General features: G+C 40.2%; 2 protein-coding genes across 3 annotated transcripts; one reads left to right on the plus strand and one right to left on the minus strand.

Moving 5' to 3' along the window:
* Positions 1 to 964: 964 nt before the first annotated feature.
* trpc4apb (transient receptor potential cation channel, subfamily C, member 4 associated protein b) lies at positions 965 to 10277 on the minus strand. Its single transcript, XM_072696834.1, has 19 exons — positions 10135 to 10277; positions 8755 to 8883; positions 8538 to 8654; positions 6359 to 6416; positions 6151 to 6206; positions 5923 to 6051; positions 5599 to 5800; positions 5050 to 5238; positions 4601 to 4743; positions 4309 to 4437; positions 4164 to 4222; positions 3924 to 4025; positions 3744 to 3827; positions 3565 to 3655; positions 3324 to 3464; positions 2461 to 2572; positions 2238 to 2350; positions 1918 to 2124; positions 965 to 1813 (listed from the first exon to the last, which is right to left on the minus strand). The coding sequence occupies exons 1-19, from the start codon at positions 10255 to 10257 to the stop codon at positions 1676 to 1678; spliced, it is 2322 nt and encodes a 773-aa protein (XP_072552935.1). The 5' UTR covers positions 10258 to 10277; the 3' UTR covers positions 965 to 1675.
* A 10-nt stretch (positions 10278 to 10287) lies between these two features.
* emp3b (epithelial membrane protein 3b (MAM blood group)) lies at positions 10288 to 23479 on the plus strand. 2 transcript variants are annotated; one of them, XM_072696836.1, is made up of 6 exons: positions 10288 to 10384; positions 17934 to 18003; positions 20384 to 20499; positions 21343 to 21445; positions 21933 to 22073; positions 23304 to 23479. In XM_072696836.1, exons 3-6 carry the CDS (start codon positions 20422 to 20424, stop codon positions 23477 to 23479), a joined length of 498 nt encoding a protein of 165 aa, XP_072552937.1. In that variant the 5' UTR covers positions 10288 to 10384; positions 17934 to 18003; positions 20384 to 20421. The 2 variants fall into 2 exon arrangements, with proteins under 2 accessions (XP_072552937.1, XP_072552936.1); XM_072696835.1 differs by lacking the exons at positions 10288 to 10384; positions 17934 to 18003 and having other exon boundaries at positions 20340 to 20499.
* Positions 23480 to 24194: the final 715 nt, after the last annotated feature.

Consider the following 24194-nt stretch of genomic DNA (forward strand, 5'->3'; position numbering starts at 1 on the left):
TCCGTATATTAACTCAAGTTGTTAGCTGCATCCTCCACTTATCATGTATTGTCCTTTTCTCCACATTATTTAAAAGAAAACACAAACTAACACTTCCACTTTCTAGTTTCTGGATTTTTACTGTTCTAACTCTCTAACTCTTAACTCTCTTCTTTCCACCAGTTCAGATACTGAGTGCATTATAAACATCATAACATGTTGGATCATTGACTTTTGGTGACATTTGGTCAAATCTGGTGAAAACATCTCAGAAAAAAAGTTGCAATTGGTATCCCCAATATCATCTTCACTATGAAGGTGCCTTTGATTCAGGTCACAACCAGCCCTTCCTCTCCCTGGCATTAGAGGTCTTCAGATCTTGAACCTGGAAGCAGTCATCAGAACAGCTTTGTATCATCTTAACAACACAGTCAGAACTGGACTGAACTTCCAAAAAGAGCACTTAACTTCACCATGTGATTCAAAACAAACAAATAAAATTGCCTCCTCTTACTCGGTCAGACCTTTCTTGATTTTATCTCAAACTGAAAAGGCGTTATAAATGTGGTATAATGTTTAATATAGCTAGGCACTAAAACCGTAAACTTTAAATAAATTGCAAATAAATAAAATAATTATTTAATTTTGTTTTGGCAGGCTTGGTCCTGAGCCAAGCCTGGAGTAGCAGTGACAGAAAAGCTATACTTCCTATTACAAGTCAATGGAGCATGATTTCGAAGTCGTTCTAATTTGACCTTAAAGAGTCTATAGTAAGGCAGCACAATATTATGTTTAGTCATCTGTATTATAACATGCATATGCAATAGTCACTGAGTGCATTATGAACATCATGGCATGTTGGATCATTGACTTTTGGTAACATTTGGTCAAATCTGGTGAAAAAACATCTCAGAAAGAAAAACTGTTGCAATTGGTTTCCCCAATATCGTGCAGCGATACAAAAAAAATAAGACAAAACTCAAACTGCATTGTGAACGATATTGTTTATGTAATCATAAGACATAATTGTGATAAAACGTTACATCTTTATTTTCATTTACTGTCCTGTGCCACTGGGTTGTAAAGTTAGAATTTGAATTTAAGTGTGAGCTACACAATATTTTTTTAAATATAGAGGCAGTACTTAAACTAAGCGAACCACCAACATCAACAATTGCATTGGCCCAGAATTTGATAGCTTTTTTGTGCTGGAGGAGTGGGCTCTTTTCATGGGCATCTCCAGATTTGTGTGTTTTTTTTGTTGTTGTTTTTTTCTTTTATTTTAATCAGATCACAACACACTCGCATATCTAAAAAGTAGAGAGCCCTTAGACTACAGCCGAAAGAAGTGTGCCTATGTAGGCCTGGAACAAAAACATCCAGCGTCTACTGCAAACCACGCTCACGCACAGACACACACATGCTCACATACAGGGGTGAGCATGCACACTCACGCATACACCTAAGATTTAGAGGTACCGGTTCCCTATAACCAGCACACAGCACATTCAAACGCACTTGTAAAAACATAAGCGCACTCATACCACTTTCTCTTTCACTCACACACACACACACGCACACACACACACTATAGAGCAGTCCTGTGACGGGAGACCTGGATGTAAATCGGTGGACGTCTTGAGCCCTGCCAGTAGCTCAATTAGAACCTCCCTTCCACAGTCTCTCACAGTCTGAATCACACCTCCAGAAAGTCTCTGTCCAGGTCCCTGTAGGCCTCATCTATGTATGTGGCAATGGCACAAAGGGAGCTCCGATCTGAACTTAGCAACACCGTCACCGTTTCCTTCCAGTAGGTAAAAGGAATACAGGAACTCTATACAAGGTAACAGAAAGACAGAGACATTAACAAACCATTTTTGTCTTTAGTGAGAGCTTATGCATACATGCTTGTTAACGTTAGACCACTGGCGCTCTTACGTTCTCCAGACAGGTGCTGTCCTTGTCTTTGTTGAGGTAGTGGTGCTGCCAGAAGCGAAGAAGGTGGTGGAAGTTGTTAAGTAAGCAGCCAGGGTATTTCTCTACATATTCCTTTTCTTTAAGAGCGCCCAAGTAAAACGGCAGCTTGCCCCTCCACCGCGCCAGCATCAGCACCACCAAACTTGTGTTCAGGCAGCTCACATTCTCCTGGGATCATCAAAGACAAACGTCCAAATTAGAGGAATCCTTACAGAGTTAGTTTAATGATTTGGCTTCCGTAACTGAGAACATCAAAAATGGACAACAAAGTACTGTCTTGCCTGAGTTAGAGTCTGAACGTTGATGATGTTGATCAGCCTGAAGAGAAAAGAGAGTCGATTCTCTACTTGAGCCATGTAGGATAAAAGACGACACTCCGACAGCACCTCCACCACTGAAAAGGAAAAAAAACAAAAAGCAAAAAAAATAAAAAATACAAAATTTCACAAACCAGCTCAAAAGATGTTGATTTGCTTTTAACCATCTCACTTTTCTCACAAGTACCTTTAATGTCATCTGTTTGGCCCTCAAAGCGATCCAAGGACAGAACAATGCAGCGCACCAGCATGTTGGAATCTACGAGTGAGCTGTTGATTTGGCTCAGGAACATCTGAAACTGAAATCATGTACAAAGGACATAAGAAATCACACTGAGATCATTTGACTGAGCAAGCTTTAAAATGCCTTCATTCAGAGAATTTTAGAAGTGATTCATCTGTATTCATTTTTGGTCATTTTTGCCGTGCTGTGTACAGAGCCTTGTTGACTTTTTGATCTGCAACAAGAGTGCTTACTAATGGCAATCCCAAAAAAGTACCATTCACCCATCATGCCACCCCTTGCGACACTTTCTACATAAAACATTTTAATGAAGAAGAAGAAGAAAAAAAACAAACAAACAAACAAAAAAAACACCCAGCTAGTAGGGTAAAGATGTTTACTATTTTTGGCGAGCATGCCCGTTAGTCTGGCAAAACCTCAATGACTACTATTTTTTACAGTACAGTACATTTTTTAAGTACAGCAAGTTCTGTTTTTTGGGGAGAAAAAAAAACCCTAATTTGTGAGAATTACGATTGGGAGCAAATTTCAAATGTCAAAGTTATACATGTTTACAAGTTTGGATTGCTTAAGACATTAAATGAACTGTAAGACAAATAAATAGTATTGCTCATCTATGCAACCAGTGCAGCTTAACTTTTAACTTTTAGTTAAACCATAAAAACAAAGTCACCTCAGCTAACAAATAGTGCTAGAAATTCTGCGCTACATTTGGTCAGCTCTGATGTGTACAGTACCTGCAAGTGTATTTTTAAATGCGTGTCGCTAAAATACAAAGTAGTTTGACCTCTTTGACAAACACCAACCTTCTCATCCGTGTTTACATATTTGTTAAATCTCTTGAAGGCATCAATGTTGAACTTCATGAGCTCTCCCAACAGATCGAAATAGCTCTGAAGGACATCACGTGACTTACAGCCACTGTCAATGATGCAAAAGAGGATGTGCTGTAGGAAGACACACAGGCAAGTGCAGATTTAGAAAATGTGGCACTAATTACGACAAACATGCATAAAATATGGTAGAATAGATCAGGCCATCACATACTTCCAACAAGCCCCTCTTTAGTAGAAATATCTGGTCTGCATAGGATGTAGCTCCTCTGAGAAAACTTTCTACTGCTCTAGCTTGCCAGAACCTACAGGGCAGAGAAACTGTGGCATCAGGAAATATACAGAAAACTTCTCTTTTACTTCTGTTTACGGAAGAGCATGTTGCAGCCTTACCTGAACGATGAATCAACAGGTTCTTTCTTCATGACAGATATAAGCCTTGTCAGGAGACCCTTCTTACCATCACACACAAGATTCCTGCATAAGGTGAATGAGGCAGAACAGGGAGCGTGTAAAAAAAAGAACGCTCAAACAATCTGCATGTTGAGATTCTTTTCCACCCTTTCTTAGTACCTGTCTGTGTTGACCAGTGCCTCAACTTCAGGGATGTTTGCTTTCAGAGAAATGGCACTGAGCTCATTCAGCTCTTGTCCATTCAGGAGCAGATACTTGTTCCTGTCGTCAAAGAAAGTTACATTACACAAATACACTGAAGCTTCACAGAGAACAAGAATAATTAATTAGACAACAAAGCACAGGCAGCTGAGAAAGAACAGGCTAGCTTTCTTTGTTCCTATTCATAATTGTACTCACTCGTGATGGTCACTGAAGCTCTGAAGCAGCCTTAGAAACTGGATCTTGAATGAGATCTCCTGTACACAAAACAAAATGCATTATAGGTGCGGCCCCCATGTAAGGGTACAGACATAGCTTTAATGGTTGATAGGCTTGGTCTTACTGGGCTGCAGTCACAGTTCTGATTCTGTCTGTGCAAGGTGTGGCTGGATGGTTGTCTCCTCCATATCAGCTTGTCAAACAAGTTATTCAGGCCTGGAATTAAGCGGTACTCTGCCAGCATCCTGTGAACCTGTTTGACAAGAGAGTTACTTCTACTGCTACTGTACAACACAATCATGTTATATATTAAAGGCCTTAAGGCGATGCACATTTTCTGAAACAGTGCCACTATTATCGCCATAGACCTACTAATTGTTGTAGAAATAAAAACATGATCTCAGCACTGACTTTACCTGATTTCTCTGCCGGCCCATGAGCAGAACACAGAGCACATAGAGAACCTCCACTTTGTACATGATCTCGTGCACAATCTTCATGGACTGAGGCAATGTATGCCTAAGAGGACTTGAAGAAAGTGAGCCTTCATCAGATGACTCTGGAAAACAGGTGGTTCAGGAGAGAACCATGAGCTTTGTGCAAGTGCATGAGACATTAAAAACATAGCATATTTACACCAAGTTACAATTTAGAACAGGGATGCCCGACTTCTGCCCTGGTGGGCCACAGCACTGCATTTACCACATTTAATGCATCCCATTCAACTGGCAAGCCTTTGTTCACTGAATGTAATTTTAAAAAAAAAGAAAAAAGAAACAACGATGGCAGCAGTACTGCGGCCCTTCAATGCCTATATTTAACATGCCTGCTCTAGACGTTTTTACTTCTGGATGGCCTCACTCACCTGTGCTGCTCTGTTCCGCCTCCTCGATGGCCATTTGCATGAGAGCATCCAGCACCAACGCATTGTCCAGCCAGCTATGCCAGTCCTCCAGCTCCTGCAGCAGAGCCGAGGTGCCAGATGCCTCAGACACCTTCCGTGTGGCCAGCTTACACAGCCGCTCAATGAAGCCTGGGATATTCAGCAGAGCCACTACAGAGAGAGCAGAGGTGTAATTATTTACTTTGAGTAGTTTACTTTGCTTTTTTGTTTTCAAGTATTTATTTATTTATTAATCAATTCAAGTGTTGCTGAGGGTTGTGACGCAACCATAAGCAAATACATTTGTGTACTCATTGAGCAATTTACTAAAAAGACTAAAGTAATACTAGGTAGAGCCTCACATCTTTTTTTCCTCCATTCTGATGCCTGATGAACAACAGGAAGATGCTGGCCTAGATTTGCATGATTTTACACACTGAAATAACTGCATAAATAAATCTTTACTGCTACAAGCAGTGTAAAACATAGCTTTACAGATTAGTTATAAGTAAAACAGACATCCACTCTGACCTTGGTTACTCTCAGCACGCGAAGGAGAGGAGTTGATTTTCTGTTGTGCATTGCGGGCCAAGAGGGTGTGCTTGTCGTCCACTCCCATATCTGGTTCCGATATGGTGACAGACAGGATACGACAGAAGTTGGCCAGCTGCTGCTGATTGAAGCTTTGGACCAGACTGGCCAGGTTAGGAATGTCCTCTAGTCGGATCACCTCCTGAATTAAGATAAATAAATGAACACATTAACTATTGCAATTCCATGAACAACAGAATCAATGGATCACAAAGCAAAGCTTCTGAGAAAAGGGGGAAAAAAAACTACAAAAAAAGAAAGTACCTTCCTAACCCCCATGATGTCCTCAATAAGTGTGGCAGTCTGCAAGAAAGTCTTTTTGTTGGACATAAGAGTGAAAAGGAACATGACAAAGTCATCCCTTGCTGCAAGGCTTTTTGTAACGCCCTCTGTCTGCAAGATAGAGACAGAAGAACTATCATGAAACGCACTGAAATCCAAGGATAGATTAAGATCTTATTCTCTTTGACTAACTGATATAACGATACATACACATATACAGCAGTTGTAAAGGACACTTAAACAGTCCTTGATGAGGTCATCACTCACTATAAATGAAACAAACACAATGTTTAAAAACCAGCAACGTAAAAAAACAATGCATTTCAACTGGGGGAAAATTATACATATTTTAAAAAGCAGTCAGCCACACAAGCTTGTTTTAATGCACTCTAAAAACAGCGTTAAGTGCAATACTTACTTATAGGTACATTCCCCTGTATTGACAGAGTAGGACGCATCAGAATCTCTACAAACAACTGAAAAAAGGAGGGGAAAGTGATGTCATTTGTACTGGAAACAAAGTAAACAATTTCTATACAAAAATGTAGGCATAAATACAGACTATATAGACTTACGCGAGCAGTAAATCTTAAGCAAACTGTTATGCAATAAAAGTACAGCGGTATGCAAAGGTTGAGACTCCCTTGTTAAAATTTCTGTTAAGAAAATAACCCAATTTCCAAAATGTTCAAGATCAAGATTTCTTTAATCTTTTAAGTCCACTTTGTCTTATCTTTTATAGTTTCAATATAACAAAAAAAAGCCAGAAGCAAAGGTTTGGGTATCCTGCATAGTCAGTACTTAGTAACTCCCCATATGGCAAGTATCACAGCTTGTAGATGTGTGTGTTTTCATAATGTGCTGATGTTTAATTGGATTGATTTACCTACTACCAGTAATATGCTCCTCTGCCATTGGTTCAACCCAAAGCATGATCAATCCACCTGCTTAACAACTGAATTTATTTTTTTTATTTTTTTATTTTTTAAATGAAATCCTTTTTTCCTCCAAAAATAACCTTGTTCATTGCAGCGAATATACCAATTTAACTTCGGCCCACAGGACTCATTTCCAAAAAAGCATTAGGTTTATTTAGAAGTTATTTGAAATCTTATGACACTGAATTTTGTGATTAATAAAGAAAGGTTGTTTTCTTCTTTCATGAAGGTCATATTTGTGCAGGTGTCACTGCACAGTTGACCACCACCATCTGTACTTTTAAGAATACCTACCGAATTACATCTGCACTACCAAGGACTGATACTTGTTAAATGAATTCGTGCCAAATTTCGTTTCAAGTGAAACTGAAGCGCCGTAAGCATGTGGTTTAAATTTTTTTATTATTATTTATTTATTTTACACAATCATCTCTGCAAACTCAAAATGCAATGCTGGCCATAGCAACACTTCTAACGTTAGCAATTCTGGTCAAACACAAAACAGCTGACAGCAACAGTAGCAGCATGCCTGCAGCCAACGGCAAAAGAGTTAAATGTCCATAAACAGGAACATTTAATTGAGGAATTTTACCGACATCTTTAGGTAAGTTAAGTATCTTCCAGTAATCCAATTTGGGGAAAAAAAACACAAAAATATGCACTTATTCAAACAAATGAACTGTATTTACTTTGAGCTGGGACTTTTGCTTTGTCTCTCTGAATTTGTGTTGAGTGGTATGACGGTTCATTTGGTGAACTGCTTTAAAGTTGAGATTTAGATGCATCAAAAACAGCACAAATGCTTAGCACCATGTTGTTAGCGACAGGAGCCTGGCAGTCTGATTTAAAGTAAACACGTCCACTACCGCAAGATAACTCACAGAGGATCATGGAGGAGACCATGCATGCATGCGGAAAACACTTTATGATCACGCTACACTAATGGTACAAACATAAATGCTTTCTGAGGTAAAACCGCACAATAACTATTCTTGCTGCTACAACACCTAAAAGTTGAGAAGGATATCACTCATGCTTCCTCACAAAACAGCATGCTCATGGAGACAGACTGGAGGTTGTAGTGATTGTTTTGGTTTTTTATTACATTTTCTGTATCTCTCTGCGTATTAAAGCAAAAACAGTACCATCCAAATGTGAACTTGATTGCGACCATTTTGATTGCATTCTTGATTGCAACCTGTTACCTGTCATGTCTTAATTACATTACAAACGGAGGATATGACAACCTAAAAAAATCTTATATAATATTTTCCTGCTTTGTAGGAATTAAATATTTTCAATATTTCAAAATACTTACGTTCATAGTGCTAGGCAGCTGCTTATATCAGCCCATGCCTGCAGACTGAACCATCACCCAGTCTTTCCTAACGATGACTGAAGCCATTGCCCTAACAAAATAACTTGGGTCTGAGACTTTGAAAAAGTTACCTGAGAGCTCAAATTTGAATGTTGCTCCTCAAACATTGGCCAAAAAATAAAAATAAATAAATAAAAAAAACCCATAACGCACAAATTTTGCTTAGAGATCAGATCGTGGTCTTTTCACAGAAAAGATTCACAGAACCATTCACAGAAACAGTCATTCTGACCATGTGTCCACATTTTTGTATGCTCAAGTATACTATAGAAATCACTCACATCAACTCCACCAAAAAGGTCAAAGGTGTAGGTGTTGGGTGATACAGACTCTTGAGGCGTCTTACGGTCTTCTGTGACAAAGGACATCGCCTCCATGGACAGTAGCGACGACAGCTCCTGCATTGCAACACAAAACTTTACTTTCACATGTAAAGAGAAACAGCGGGAGCTAAATCGGCACAAAACCAACACCATGTCAAAAGTTTACACTGAATACCTTAACCACGCTGTGGGTCTTGGAAAGGTCGCTGTTTATGTGGCTGCTTTCATGCAGTCTCCTCAGCAGCAGTGGTATTCCCTGCCATCGGGCCTTCTTATCTCTCTCTTCAAGAAGGTCCACTGGAAACTAGCAATTGTCCACAGGGATAAAATTCAAATAAACGAGCAATTCAAAGAATGCTGCACACATATTTTCCAGACCCAGGGAAGCTAAATAACATGCCAAATACAGATCAGACAAAATGAGGGGTCGACTGGTGCTCCTAGAGCACTGACCATAATCACGGAGCGCAATTCGTCTGGTTAACTGGCTTTAGTACAAACATCTGTACTAGTATTTTTGTTAATGACAGCTACTGTTTATTACAGTGACCCTAAAGCACCAATGTAGCAAAATGACAGTGACAGAAGCTGTTCCCTCAATTTAATAAATCGTTCCATACGTTTGGTGCTCTTTAGTTATACCGAGGAAACCACTGACTAAATTAAGGGATTGTTTAAATGCAGGCTCTAAATATTATTATTTTGAACTCCGTAGTACCTACCTTATCAGATGATGTAGCTAGCAAACATGGTGTGACACATCGTGCACTGCAAAATCTGGCAATATTTATGCCATTTCGCTCGCCTTTAATATAGCTAGCTAGCTAACTAATTCATTTGTAATCGTTTCACTTAGCTAGCTATTTCATTTCTTAAAGGATCCTAAAGGATCTTATTGTTTATAATAAAAGGTTTAAATATAGCTAGCTAGTAGCCAGCTATAAGCTAGCTAGTGCTAGTTAGTCTCGGTAGTAATGGGACACCTAGCTTTACTTTCAAGGTGTGATGTTAGATAACCAAGCTATAGCTAAAAACAGTACCAAATGTTACCTAACGCTAGTCAGCCTATCTTTAGCAGCAAACTTGACTGTTTCTGTACTTAGAACATCCCAGACTAGCGACTTTAAACACAATTAGGACAACATATGCAGATACAATATCGTACTGGTGCACAAAATCTGATGTCAGTCCAGGCAGAGTCAGGAAAAACAGGGTAGCGAAAATACGCCAAGTTTGCTAATTAGCTAGCTAGCTGGTTTAGCTCAGCTCAGTTAGCTAGCTAGCTACCTGACAACGGAGCTCTAACCATACCTAACACGACAAGCTCCGCATATTTAAACCCATGCTTTATTTCCTTTAGTGTTATATAAGCGTTTGCAGAAACCTGTGCGAGTGTACACACCGGCTAAAATGCAGTTTGACGTGTGTAAAAACAAGCGCAGCTAGGCTAGGCTAACTACACTGCAGTTGTCGGGGCTCGTCGGGCCTACTGGACTGTAAACTGCAGCACAGAAGCAGCGCTGCAACAGCACGCAGTATTCAGAGGGGGGCTTACCTCGGTACCTCGGGTCATCCCCAAGCCTGTTATCTGGCCATATTTGATCTTACTTAATATGTTTTTGCTTCGGTTTCTTCGTCTTGTTTGAGTTCGATACAGACGCTGCCCATTAGCCGCCATTGTTTTTCCTCTGACGTCGATCTGCTTTTCTGTTTCTTCATAAGATCTGAACCGAATCGACCGAGACGGAGAAACACCGGCGCCTGCTGGACTGGAGCCCGACGAGCCTGTACTTACAGAAACGGAGGTAAATAAGAGAAGCTGCCCATTTCAACAGAGCCATTTTAAAACAGCCAACATACGTAAAATTGAAAAATTGTTAATGTATTACCTAATTTAACAATCCGTTCAATTTATTCAGTTGTTCACTCTTTTTTTAATTTAATAAATCGATTAGTTTTTTTTAAAGTCATTATCCATGTGCTAGGTACATGAATCATGTAGACCAGAACTAAAAGTAAAAGTAAAAATAGTGTTACTCTATTTTTCTGCCTGAGGTAATGTGCACTGTACACCTTATTTACATATGGGATGCTGTTTATAACACCAGACATGTCTACCTAAGCATGCACACCTGAAATTCCTGTACTCTTCCATTTACACACAAACAACACATCGTTGGACTACATTTTATTCCATTTTGTAAGTATAACAATCTACTCATGCTTTAGTAGAGCTCAGCAACACTGAGATAAATAACTGATCAGCACAGTGATTTATCAGTCTACTTAGGCTTTAGTAGGGCACAGTAACACTGAGATAAATAACTGATCAGCACAGTGATTTATCAGTCTACTTAGGCTTTAGTAGAGCTCAGTAACACTGAGATAAATAACTGATCAGCACAGTGATTTATCAGTCTACTTAGGCTTTAGTAGAGCTCAGTAACACTGAGATAAATAACCGATCAGCACAGTGATTTATCAGTCTACTTAGGCTTTAGTAGGGCACAGTAACACTGAGATAAATAACTGATCAGCACAGTGATTTATCAGTCTACTCAGGCTTTAGCAGAGCTCAGTAACACTGAGATAAATAACGGATCAGCACAGTGATTTATCAGTCTACTCATGCTTTAGTAGAGCTCAGTAACACTGAGATAAATAACTGATCAGCAGTGATTTATCAGTCTACTCATGCTTTAGTAGAGCTCAGTAACACTGAGATAAATAACTGATCAGCAGTGATTTATCAGTCTACTCAGGCTTTAGTAGAGCTCAGTAACACTGAGATAAATAACTGATCAGCACAGTGATTTATCAGTCTACTCATGCTTTAGTAGAGTTCAGTAACACTGAGATTAATAACTGATCAGCTCAGTGATTTATCAGTCTACTCATGCTTTAGTAGAGTTCAGTAACACTGAGATTAATAACTGATCAGCTCAGTGATTTATCAGTCTACTCAGGCTTTAGTAGAGCTCAGTAACACTGAGGTAAATAACTGATCAGCACAGTGATTTATCAGTCTACTCATGCTTTAGTAGAGTTCAGTAACACTGAGATTAATAACTGATCAGCTCAGTGATTTATCAGTCTACTCAGGCTTTAGTAGAGCTCAGTAACACTGAGGTAAATAACTGACCGGCACAGTGATTTATCAGTCTACTCAGGCTTTAGTAGAGCTCAGTAACACTGAGATAAATAACCGATCAGTACAGTGATTTATCAGTCTACTCATGCTTTAGTAAAGCTCAGTAATACTGATATAAATAACTAATCAGCACAGTGATTTATCAGTCTACTCATGCTTTAGTAAAGCTCAGTAACACTGAGATAAATAACCGATCAGCACAGTGATTTATCAGTCTACTCAGGCTTTAGCAGAGCTCAGTAACACTGAGATAAATAACGGATCAGCACAGTGATTTATCAGTCTACTCATGCTTTAGTAGAGCTCAGTAACACTGAGATAAATAACTGATCAGCAGTGATTTATCAGTCTACTCAGGCTTTAGTAGAGCTCAGTAACACTGAGATAAATAACTGATCAACACAGTGATTTATCAGTCTACTCAGGCTTTAGTAGAGCTCAGTAACACTGAGATAAATAACTGATCAGCAGTGATTTATCAGTCTACTCAGGCTTTAGTAGAGCTCAGTAACACTGAGATAAATAACTGATCAACACAGTGATTTATCAGTCTACTCATGCTTTAGTAGAGCTCAGTAACACTGAGATAAATAACTGATCAGCAGTGATTTATCAGTCTACTCAGGCTTTAGTAGAGCTCAGTAACACTGATATAAATAACTGATCAGCACAGTAATTTATCAGTCTACTCATGCTTTAGTAAAGCTCAGTAACACTGAGATAAATAACTGATCAGCAGTGATTTATCAGTCTACTCAGGCTTTAGTAGAGTTCAGTAACACAGATAAATAATTGATCAGCACAGTGATTTATCAGTCTGCTCATGCTTTAGTAGAGCTCAGTAACACTGAGATAAATAACTGATCAGCAGTGATTTATCAGTCTGCTCATGCTTTAGTACAGCTCAGTAACACTGAGATAAATAACTGATCAGTACAGTGATTTATCAGTCTACTTAGGCTTTAGTAGAGTTCAGTAACACTGAGATAAATAACTGATCAGCACAGTGATTTATCAGTCTGCTCATGCTTTAGTAGAGTTACATTTACATTTCATTTACATTTACGGCATTTAGCAGACGCTCTTATCCAGAGCGACTTACAAAGTGCTTTGCTATTTACCCAAGAAAACCTTCGCTAGTTAGAATAGGCTAATAATTCAAAAGATACCTCTAAGCTTAGACATTGCTAAACACAATACAATAAGGCGACCATAGAACTAATCATCCAAGTACTCTCTGAAGAGGTGGGTCTTCAGTCTGCGTTTGAAGACAGCGAGCGACTCGGCCGTTCGGACACCCAGGGGCAGCTCGTTCCACCACTTTGGTGCCAGGACAGAAAAAAGCCTGGACGCTTGTCTTCCACGGATTTTGAGGGATGGCGGGTCGAGCCGAGCCGTACTTGAAGCTCGAAGGGCTCTTGGTGCGGATCGGCTTTTGACCATTGCCATCAGGTACGGAGGGGCTGGTCCGTTCTTGGCTTTGTAGGCCAGCGTCAGGGTTTTAAATCTGATGCGGGCAGCTACAGGAAGCCAGTGGAGAGAACGCAGCAGCGGAGTGACATGGCTGAATTTTGGGACATTGAAGACGACCCGTGCCGTTGCATTCTGGATGAGTTGCAGGGGCCTGATGGTGCGCAGAGGGAGACCAGCCAGAAGAGAGTTGCAGTAGTCAAGTCTGGAAGTGACGAGAGACTGAACAAGGACCTGGGTGGCCTCTCTAGAGAGGAAGGGTCGAATTCTTCGGATGTTGTACAGGAGGAATTGGCAGGACCGAGTTACGTTTGCAACATGAATTGAGAACGATAACTGATCATCCATCACTACACCAAGGCTTCGGGCTTCAGTAGAAGGAGTGACCAGTGAGTTCTCAAAGGTGATGGCAAGATCGTTTCTTGGTCCAGCAGTTCCCGGGATGTACAGCAGCTCCGTCTTGCAGGGGTTGAGTTTGAGATGGTGAGCCGCCATCCAAGAAGAGACGTCGGCGAGGCATGCTGAGATACGGGCAGAAACCTGTGTGCCAGACGGTGGGAAAGAGAGCATGAGTTGAGTGTCATCGGCGTAGCAGTGGTAAGAGAATCCATGAGAGGATATCACTTTACCAAGAGAGTGAGTGTACAGTGAGAAAAGAAGAGGACCAAGAACTGAGCCTTGTGGAACGCCAGTGGAGAGACTACAAGGAGCGGACATGTCGCCCTGCCACGTTACCTGGTATGAGCGTCCCTGCAGGTATGATGCAAACCATTGCCATGCAGAGTCGGTAATTCCAAGACCAGCAAGAATAGACAGGAGGATCTTGTGGTCCACTGTGTCAAAAGCTGCGGAGAGGTCAAGAAGGATCAGAACCGAGGACAGTCTGGCAGCTTTAGCTGCATGGAGCTTCTCTGTAACTGCAATGAGAGCAGTTTCAGTAGAGTGTGCAGCTTTGAAGCCAGACTGGTTAGGGTCCTGAAGATTGTTCAGAGTGAGAAAGAGAGACAGTTGGTTGTAGACAGAACGTTCGAGAATCTTTGAGAGAAAAGAGAGAAGAGAGATAGGTCTGTAGTTGCCGATGTCCAAGCTGTCTAGAGTTGGTTTCTTTAGGATGGGCACGACTCTGGCAGACTTGAAGGCCGATGGTACCTGACCTGATGACAAAGAGCTGTTTATGATAGAGGAGATAAAGGGAAGGAGGTTTGGAGCGATTGTTTGGAACAGAGGAGAAGGAACAGGGTCTAGTGGACAGGTGGTAGGATTATTGGAGGTGAGAAGATGTAGGAGGTCATCTGTGGAAAGAGGAGAGAAGCAGGTCAGAGAAGAGGGAGGAGGAGGGCAGTGCCTAGGGAGCAGGGTAGAGGCGGGGGGGAAAGATCGGCAGATCTTGTCAACCTTTTCTTCAAAGAAGGAGACAAAATCATCTGCAGACAGGGTAGTGGGAGGTGGGGGAGTAGGAGGGTTGAGGAGAGAGGAGAAGATGGTGAATAGTTTGCGTGGGTCAGATGTAGAGGATTCCAATTTTCCCCTGTAGTAGGATGCTTTAGCGGCAGCAACTTCCGTTCTAAACCTGGAGAGAAGAGACTGATAGGAGTGGAGGTCGGAGTCGTGTTGTGACTTCCGCCACTTCCTTTCAGCCAGTCTTAGCTCTCTACGGTTGTTGCGGAGAACATCTGACAGCCACGGGGAAGGTGGAGAAGAATTTGCTGACCTAGGGGAGAAAGGGCAGAGAAGGTCAACAGAGGTGGAGATAGAAGAGAGGAGAGTGTCTGTAGCAGTTTCAAGTGGGAGAGAGGAGAAAGATTCAAGATGGGGAAGAGTGGTCAGGACAGTAGAGGCAAGAGCTGAGGGGGAAACAGAGAGAAGATTGCGGTGAAGAGTGGAAGAGCTTGCAGAGGTGCTGGTTGAAGGAGCAGAGAGGGGGAGTGAGAAGGAGAGAAAGTGGTGATCAGAGAAGTCCAAAGGAGTCACAGCCACGTCCAGAGCAGGGACAGGTCTGCTGAAGATCAGGTCCAGAGTGTTTCCTGCTCTGTGTGTTGGTGCAGACTGGTTGAACGCGAGATCAAAAGAGGATAGGATTGGGAGAAGGCATGAAGACTGGAGTTTCTCTGATGGAAGGTTGAAGTCGCCGAGTAGAATAAGTGGGGTGTCAACAGGGAGTCCACTCAAGAGAACATCCAGTTCATCAACGAAGCTGCCCAAAGGACCAGGAGGACGGTAGAGAACAATGATGTGAAGTCTAGTGGGAGAAGAGACAGTAACAGCATGGAATTCAAAAGAGGAAATGTCAAGATTAGAGAAAGAGAGCGGGGTGAAGCGCCACAGAGGAGAGAGAAGTAAACCGGTGCCGCCGCCCCTGCCAGTCCTTCGTGGAGAGTGGGAAAAGGCAAAGGCAGACGACAAGGCAGCTGGAGTTGCAGAGTTGTCTGGGGTGATCCACGTCTCAGTCAGTGCCAGGAAGTTTAGAGACCGAGCAGAAGCAAAAGCTGAAATGAAATCTGCCTTCTGCACTGCAGACTGGCAATTCCATAGTCCCCCAGTTACCATCACATTGGTATTAGAACAAGGTGGGTAAATGAGGTTACCAGAATTGCGGCGTCTGCACCGGTATCTGCACCTCCGGCTGCGGTCAGAGGTGAGGACAGGAATTGCAAAGCACATCTTCAAGTATAACAGAATAGAGTTGAGTAAAAAAGGTTTTGCAGCAGATATTCTAGCTAGGAGTCATGACGTCTAACAAACCGCTACAGACGTGCACGTCTGTAGCGGCTCCACACCTAATTTATCAAGATTGGAGGCACTTGGCTCCTCCTCTGCAATTCACACTTCTAGCTGGCCTGAAACTACACCTCAATCAGCACCTCAATCAACTAGTGAGCACCAAGCTTCTATGTTAACCTTAAGACAAGAGTGTTAGCTGAATCTAGTTAGAAGTATATTTAAAACCAGCCTACCTTACAAGCTAAAGATGACCCCAAGTAAAAAGCAAGCACACACAGAGTTCAGTAACACTGAGATAAATAACTGATCAGCACAGTGATTTATCAGTCTACTCAGGCTTTAGTAGAGCTCAGTAACACTGAGATAAATAACCGATCAGCACAGTGATTTATCAGTCTACTCATGCTTTAGTAAAGCTCAGTAATACTGATATAAATAACTGATCAGCACAGTGATTTATCAGTCTACTCATGCTTTAGTAAAGCTCAGTAATACTGAGATAAATAACTGATCAGCACAGTGATTTATCAGTCTACTCATGCTTTAGTAAAGCTCAGTAATACTGAGATAAATAACTGATCAGCACAGTGATTTATCAGTCTACTCAGGCTTTAGCAGAGCTCAGTAACACTGAGATAAATAACTGATCAGCACAGTGATTTATCAGTCTACTCATGCTTTAGTAGAGCTCAGTAACACTGAGATAAATAACCGATCAGCACAGTGATTTATCAGTCTACTTAGGCTTTAGTAGAGCTCAGTAACACTGAGGTAAATAACTGATCAGCACAGTGATTTATTAGTCTACTCATGCTTTAGTAAAGCTCAGTAATACTAATATAAATAACTAATCAGCACAGTGATTTATCAGTCTACTCATTCTTTAGTAGAGCTCAGTAACACTGAGGTAAATAACTGATCAGCACAGTGATTTATCAGTCTGCTCATGCTTTAGTAAAGCTCAGTAACACTGATATAAATAACTGATCAGCACAGTGATTTATCAGTCTACTCATGCTTTAGTAAAGCTCAGTAATACTGATATAAATAACCGATCAGCACAGTGATTTATCAGTCTACTCATGCTTTAGTAGAGCTCAGTAACACTGAGATAAATAACTGATCAGCACAGTGATTTATCAGTCTACTCAGGCTTTAGTAGAGCTCAGTAACACTGAGATAAATAACCGATCAGCACAGTGATTTATCAGTCTACTTAGGCTTTAGTAGAGCTCAGTAACACTGAGGTAAATAACCGATCAGCACAGTGATTTATTAGTCTACTCATGCTTTAGTAAAGCTCAGTAATACTGATATAAATAACTAATCAGCACAGTGATTTATCAGTCTACTTAGGCTTTAGTAGAGTTCAGTAACACTGAGATAAATAACTGATCAGCACAGTGATTTATCAGTCTACTCATTCTTTAGTAGAGCTCAGTAACACTGAGATAAATAACTAATCAGCACAGTGATTTATCAGTCTACTTAGGCTTTAGTAGAGTTCAGTAACACTGAGATAAATAACTGATCAGCACAGTGATTTATCAGTCTACTCATTCTTTAGTAGAGTTCAGTAACACTGAGATAAATAACTGATCAGCACAGTGATTTATCAGTCTACTTAGGCTTTAGTAGAGTTCAGTAACACTGAGATAAATAACTGATCAGCACAGTGATTTATCAGTCTGCTCATGCTTTAGTAGAGCTCAGTAACACTAAAGCAGCAGGTTTTATGTACAGAAGCTACACAGTGTGCTCTGATTTTAAAATAATTAAAAATGGTTAAAGAAGACTACTAAGACTACGTTTTACCCAGCGGGTATTCTAAAATACTACCAAAAACTACAGTCTGAATATTGTTTTTTAAATTCCATGTATTTTCAAACTTCCCTAAATTTCTGCACACTGTACTGGATGCAATGTAAGTAAATGTATGGTGGCTTTATGTGAAAATACTTCTAGAGAGTTTTAGAGAATTTTACTATTTTATTTTATTTTATTTTTTACAGTACTGGTCAAGGAAACCATTTGTCCAAATGGCACGAAAAGCTACATCACAGAAGACAAATACACAAAATGGTAAGGATACACTGCCTGATGCCAGAGACATTGATTATGATAGATTTGCAATAGGATTTTGGCCTATGATGCATTTATGAAAATATATACATGGCAGTGAGATCAATTCAGGGTGTTGTAAGATGCTCTTTTCAGATTTATCACAAAACAAACATATACATTTCACAAGACACCTGTAGTCTGGTAGTTTTGCTTTGTAAATTAAATGACTGTATTTGTGTTATAGACATCACAAGCCAGTTTCACTACAGTACACTCCTTAATCACTCTGAATGACTTGCATCCCAACTGTTAAATTACGCATAAGTATGGTCAAAATCAGCAGAATTCCCCTTTAGGTTTTAAATACTTGTTTTCATTCCCCAAACCCTGCTCACAGATGAATGCAATTCTGAACAGAAATTCTGGGCCCTTCAGTAATTACTCTGAATTTTAGAGTAAAGCACACACAACTTTCCAGTGCCTGCCAGTACAAATAAACAATCAGTGTAGTTAATGTAATTTTCCTCATTAAGGTGTTTACTCCCTCCCTATTCAATTATAACAATTTTATACAGTAAAACCCACCCCTTTGGCTATGGGCTTCATTCACAAGGCAAAGATCCCAGAGCGATATCACGGGTCAAGGAGATCTGGTGGGGTCAAAAGCGACGTGTTTGTAGATGCTCTCATGTGTTTTCATCGAGATGGGTGGGCCTAGTGCAGACGTGGGGGGAGGTGGAGCGCAGAAGAGAGCAAAGGGAGTGTTGTTCACGCAAAAGGAAACAGCCATTTAGAAGGTCAAGAAAAAAAAACAAGCCTTCCTCAAGAAGACAGCCCTTCCACCTACTGGAAACCTAGAAATAAAAGGGAAAAGGAGGAGTGAAGTATGAGTGGAGAAGACTGAGGGATTCACAGGGCAGAGGAGTACAGCTGAAGCACCCGATATTCAATTGTTTATTGATTAGAATAATTTAAGGTGAGTTTCTTTTCATCCATATGTTATAGATTCATATCTTATGAATTCTCATGAATCTGTCAGAGCTTCGGAGACCTGGATGTATCATAATGCTGTACTAATACTATTGTGAAAGAATACTAAACAAGACTTTTAGCCTAATGAAAAGTTCTGTGACATTATGGGTGGGTAATATGCTGATACGTTACAGTAACCACCCCTGTAGACAAAGTTTGGATGTTGATGTTTGATTCATGAACTTATCAAAACTAATCTAATCATTGTGCTTAACATTTTCATAGAATGTTGATGTTTTTGCCTTATCACCGACCCCTTGTAATATGTTTACTGGGATGAATATGAATAAAGTTTTTGCATTAGGAAAATCACATTTGATATATTTATATATTAATATATTAATTTCATCATCATTACCTCTGCTTTTACTGACCTATTTGTGATCTTTAAAACTGTCGTCATAAGCTTGGTTAAACTTGTGGAGGATTTCTGGCTAAAGCCTCCTTATTGGTATCTGATGTACCAGCTGAAGCGGTCGTGTGCGCAATAATGTGATTTTGATTAACTGTGCTGATTAAATCCCACCCTCTGATTATAATGGGAGGCAGCACACCCCAGAATCTCCAGAGACTGCAAGGCATTTAGAGGAGTGCCTTCAGTGCCCGCCGCCGGATTGGAGCCAGCTGCAGTTTCCCAGCTTTGCAGGAGGTCTGTTAGTGGCCCACTTTCTGCTCCTGGTTGTGGAACAGCTCAGTTGAAGATGACAAATTGTTAGGGGTTGGGGTACACTGACAAAAATGCTATATTGACATTGAAACCTCATGTTAAATTTTAAATGGATGCATTGAATTCAACAATGTCTAAACATTTTACTTATTTTAAGTGGCTTATTTTTTTATTAAGTGAAATTAACTTCCTGTACTGGCAGACAGTTTAGCTTCTATCAAGAAGTAATCCAAGATCCTTTAGTCACATTTTATTTTGAGAGATTTTGAGAGTCCCTTATAGATGATCTACAAATGCCTTCATTGTTAACTCAGTTGATTAGTGTTAGGAGTAGGAATTTAAAATTTGAGATTTTTTGGGGTTGAAGTTAGAGTTTATTTTAAATTCATCTTAAAGTAGGTTGAATTTAAGGCTTGATTTATTCGAATACAAGTTAAAAACAAACTCACTGCCAACTATTGTGGACTTTTAAAAGAAGGTTTTAGAGGTAATTTCACTTGAAGGTCACTTTATAGAATCATATGATTCTTAATAAACAATAGTAGACATATTGTCTATGCTATTTTGCAGTGTACATGTGAAAACAGCACTTACAACCTGTAAACATAAGCATTACACCTGCTTTTGGCAGCAGAATGACATGTCGTAGGGCTTTTCTAGTAGACGTACAGCTGTAAATACATACATGTTCTGCTGCAGGTTTGTTTTCCAGGGAGTCCAAGTGACTGTCCAGCACTATGGCCTACCTGCTGATGTTTGTGACCCTGCTTCATCTCGTCACACTGGCTGTCCTTTTCATTGCCACTATGGAGAAGGTTCTCTTAACATATCTTAAAGCACCTCATATATAAACCTCTTATAGATGGTTTATGATAGCAAAACAGTTTCACTCTTGCTATTCTTTGAGTCACTTAGCACTTTTTGAGCACCATAGAGTACCTTTTTTATTTCTATAGTGTATAAAAACATTGGACAACAATGGCAGAAATGTATGGGACAGAGACATGTTGCATTTCGTATGGGCTTAAGACAGTGGTCTCCAACCCTTCTCCTCGATTCTAGAAGAGCTTCCTTCCTCTAGGATCCAACCCTGAACCACTGCACCTGATCTATCACTGGCTGCACATGTCTGTGATTGTCTGAATAGGGAGTGTTGGATTTGGCTTGGAGGTGAAATCTGCAGGAAAGTAAATTATCAGAAGGAGGGTTGGGGAACGCTGGACTAAGGCCTGAACTTCTACTCAAGTAAACGTATTGTTACTTTATGGAAATTATGTAGACTCATGTAGAGCTAAAAGGAGCTTCCCCAAACACAGATTGAGTATAAGTACAAACATAGAAGCTCAGTACAGAGTAACTTATCGAACATCCTGCATCTATCAGCCGCTTTATGGGCTCTATTCATGTCTTTTTCAGGATCATTTTGCCTAAAATAATACAATTGTGAGGCATAAGCAACCAAAAAGAAGAGAATAAACTTACTTTATTTATTAAGAAGAGAAAGTAGAATCAGCTGAAAATATTCAGATAATTACAAATCCAGTGTTACTTAAGTACATGTCACTGGATAAACGTATACACCTCATCATAAGACTTACTATAGTATCAGGATCATCCTTGCTTACAGTCTTCTCTCTCTTCCACTCTACCTGACTCAGTCCTGGTGGGTGTGGAGTAGCACCGAGAGCTCGGATCTCTGGTACAACTGCAGATTTGACAATGAGAAAGAGGCATGGTCTTGTGAATCCTCAAAGGAAACAGGTAAGGGTGCTGTAATGCAGTTCTTTGAGGAAAGGGCTTTCTGTAGTATGAAAGTCTTTTGTTACATATTCCTGTATCAACAGTTTCTAACCGTGCTGCTCCTCCAGAACCTTGAAGTACAGCTTTATTTGTTTTAAATAATTTCTAATAAGCTGAACAACTGTATGTAAATTTACATGTGTTAATATTGGTTGTATTGGCTGGGAATGTGAGTCAATCAAATGAAAAACAACTGTTGATTGAGCAGAAATACAATTTCCTATACAAGTCACCTTAGAACATCCATGCAGTTTATCTAGTAGACTTTTCTTTCAGTGTTCATTTGTTGTGTTCCTTTGAGGCGTGTTTATTTTAGCACACTGACAGGTATCGAGCTCATTCGCTCAGTAGCATGTCGATTTGGATTGCCTTTAACCAAGAACACAAGGGCTTATTTATTTTTGTCTGCAGGGTGTCTCAATGTTGTTGTTTTCGGTTTATTTTCTAGAGTGGCTTCAAGCTGTCCAGGTTCTGATGGTCCTCTCGGTGGTCTTTTCATGCATCTCATTCCTCATTTTCCTCGGGCAGCTCTTCACCATGTCTAAAGGAGGGCTCTTTTACCTCACTGGTGTCTGCCAAGCATTCGCAGGTAAGACTGAATTGAGTTTAGAAATGTTGTCTTTTGTTCTACTCGAGTGTGCATCATACATGCAGTGGCATTTGAACTCGTGGAACCCTTTGGTACTCCACCCAAATTACTTGTGCTTTTAACTGACCAATTTCATTTAAGTGTGCGTCCTTTACTGAGACACGATCCAGCACATTAGAAACTGCATTTTGTTTGCGTTATTGAACATATTGAATCATTAACATCAAATGTGGTAGGAGCAAAAGCAATGGACAGTAATGGACATTAATGGCACAGTATGCTTAAGTCAGATTGTGAATTGTGTTTTTTCATACGTCCGCAATCCAGCCTACAGCAGTTTAGCTCTATTGCCTATTAACACTGACAGTATAACAGGTGTTTCAGAATGAGACACAATACCGGGCAGCCAATCAGAAAATGATTTACCAGTGGGGAACCATAGCGGCCTTCAAGGCTTTCGTTGTAGGCCTAATAAATTAGCTTCACTTCGTTTTTAAGGTTTATAATATTGCATGGTGGTTCAAAGTGGTTCTTCACAGGCACCGCACAAAGGACCCTCTGATGCACCTGTGTTTTTAAGAATGTATGAAAGGTCAGATGTCAGCATTGCGTCTTAAAAGGGTACTTGAAAAATTGTTCGCTTTTGTCATGTGGTAACTATGGTGATTGCTGTGTTGACAAACATCTAGTGTACACTTTAAGCACAAAAAAAGGAACTGTGGGTGGAAAAATAAATGGCCAAAGCAGAGAGCCAGCCTTTAATTTTAATGTGCTAATGGATTCTGGCCTTCTTTTTTCCCCTCATCCAAAAAAAGGCAAAATTTTACTGGCTGACTAGCGGGGGTTAGCAGAAATTAGATCATACACAATGTGTTTTTCCATTTCATTGTTGTATGAGCTCAAGGTTCATCCTTATTACCAAGTAAACGCAAGTGCAAACAGCAACTACAGCAATTAATTTATATGTCTTTAAATGTCCTCCTAACCCCTTTGTTTTTTCTTCCTTTATGTTTCCTTTAATCTCTTTCCCATGTTGACATGTCCTGTTCCTACTGCTCTGTCCTGGTGCTGCCCGACCCAGCTCTCTCTGGCTTGCCCAAAAGAGGCTCGGATCCGGCTCTCTGTAATGCTGTTATTGCGAGATTTGTTGTAAAAGGCGCTATATATATATATATATATATATGAATTCATGGCTCTGCAGTGGTAACTCTCTCCCCATCTGCCTTTTAGGTTCCACAACCTTCACAGCAGCACTCATCTTCACACTGCACAACAAAGAAATCCTTGAGGACTCCAGAGAATTGAACATGGGACACTTTGGTTTCTGCTTCATTTTGGCATGGGTGTGTGTGCCTTTGCTAATATGGAGTGGAATCATGTACATCCATTTGCGCAAAAGGGAGTAGCTGAAGCCTGTTGTTAGAGTCTGGAGAGAAAAGGTTTCATAAAACAGTTTCGCTGTATATATTCATACTGTATATGACTATCCATACAGCCAGTATTCAAGGCCAATATTTGCATCATCCCCGGCAGACACTACTTCTATAGAAGGAAATTACCTCCCTGTCATATAAAAACATTAGGATGACGTTACATTTGTTGCATTTCTTTTTATAGACTTTGATATTAATCCTAATAATCATTAGTAAAGAGATTCTGTATTTTTATGAATAAATCTTCATGAAAATGATTCGGAGGCATTTAATTATTTGAACTTGAGTCTCTACATTGCCACTGGGAAAATACTTATTCAAAGCATCAACAGATCTCTTTCTACAAAACACACACAGCTTGCCTTGCTCACTTCATAGCAGCTTAAATATCTTTCCTTGCAGAATGCTTCTAGTTTTACCATGTTTTTGAACCTGTCTTGCATGCACAGAGCAATCTACCCACAGATGATTTTCACAAGGTTCAAGCTAGAGGGCCTATGAAGGCCATTCCAAAAGCTTCAGCTTATCATCATCAACGTCATCTTGACTGTTCAGCTTCAGTTTCTTTAATTGACTACATCCCATCAGCTTCCAGAATTCACTGATACATTTAATAGAATTCAGTCTACCATCTACTCAGTACCATTTGGTTCCAGTACCATTGGCTGCCCACACAACTCTGACACAT

The sequence above is a fragment of the Salminus brasiliensis genome, chromosome 14 (genome assembly GCF_030463535.1).
Source record: "Salminus brasiliensis chromosome 14, fSalBra1.hap2, whole genome shotgun sequence".
Taxonomy (NCBI): domain Eukaryota; kingdom Metazoa; phylum Chordata; class Actinopteri; order Characiformes; family Bryconidae; genus Salminus; species Salminus brasiliensis.

Bases quoted from the DNA above. Each gene is read 5' to 3' on its own strand.
- emp3b (XM_072696836.1), top strand. From the start codon at position 20,422: ATGGCCTACCTGCTGATGTTTGTGACCCTGCTTCATCTCGTCACACTG. The intron at 20,500-21,342 runs GTTCTCTTAACA...TACCTGACTCAG, and splicing joins TCATTGCCACTATGGAGAAG to TCCTGGTGGGTGTGGAGTAG. The intron at 22,074-23,303 runs GTAAGACTGAAT...TCTGCCTTTTAG, and splicing joins TGTCTGCCAAGCATTCGCAG to GTTCCACAACCTTCACAGCA.
- trpc4apb (XM_072696834.1), bottom strand. From the start codon at position 10,257: ATGGCGGCTAATGGGCAGCGTCTGTATCGAACTCAAACAAGACGAAGA. The intron at 6,207-6,358 runs GTAAGTATTGCA...TTTCATTTATAG, and splicing joins ACAGGGGAATGTACCTATAA to TGAGTGATGACCTCATCAAG. The intron at 2,351-2,460 runs GTACTTGTGAGA...TTTCCTTTTCAG, and splicing joins CCAAACAGATGACATTAAAG to TGGTGGAGGTGCTGTCGGAG.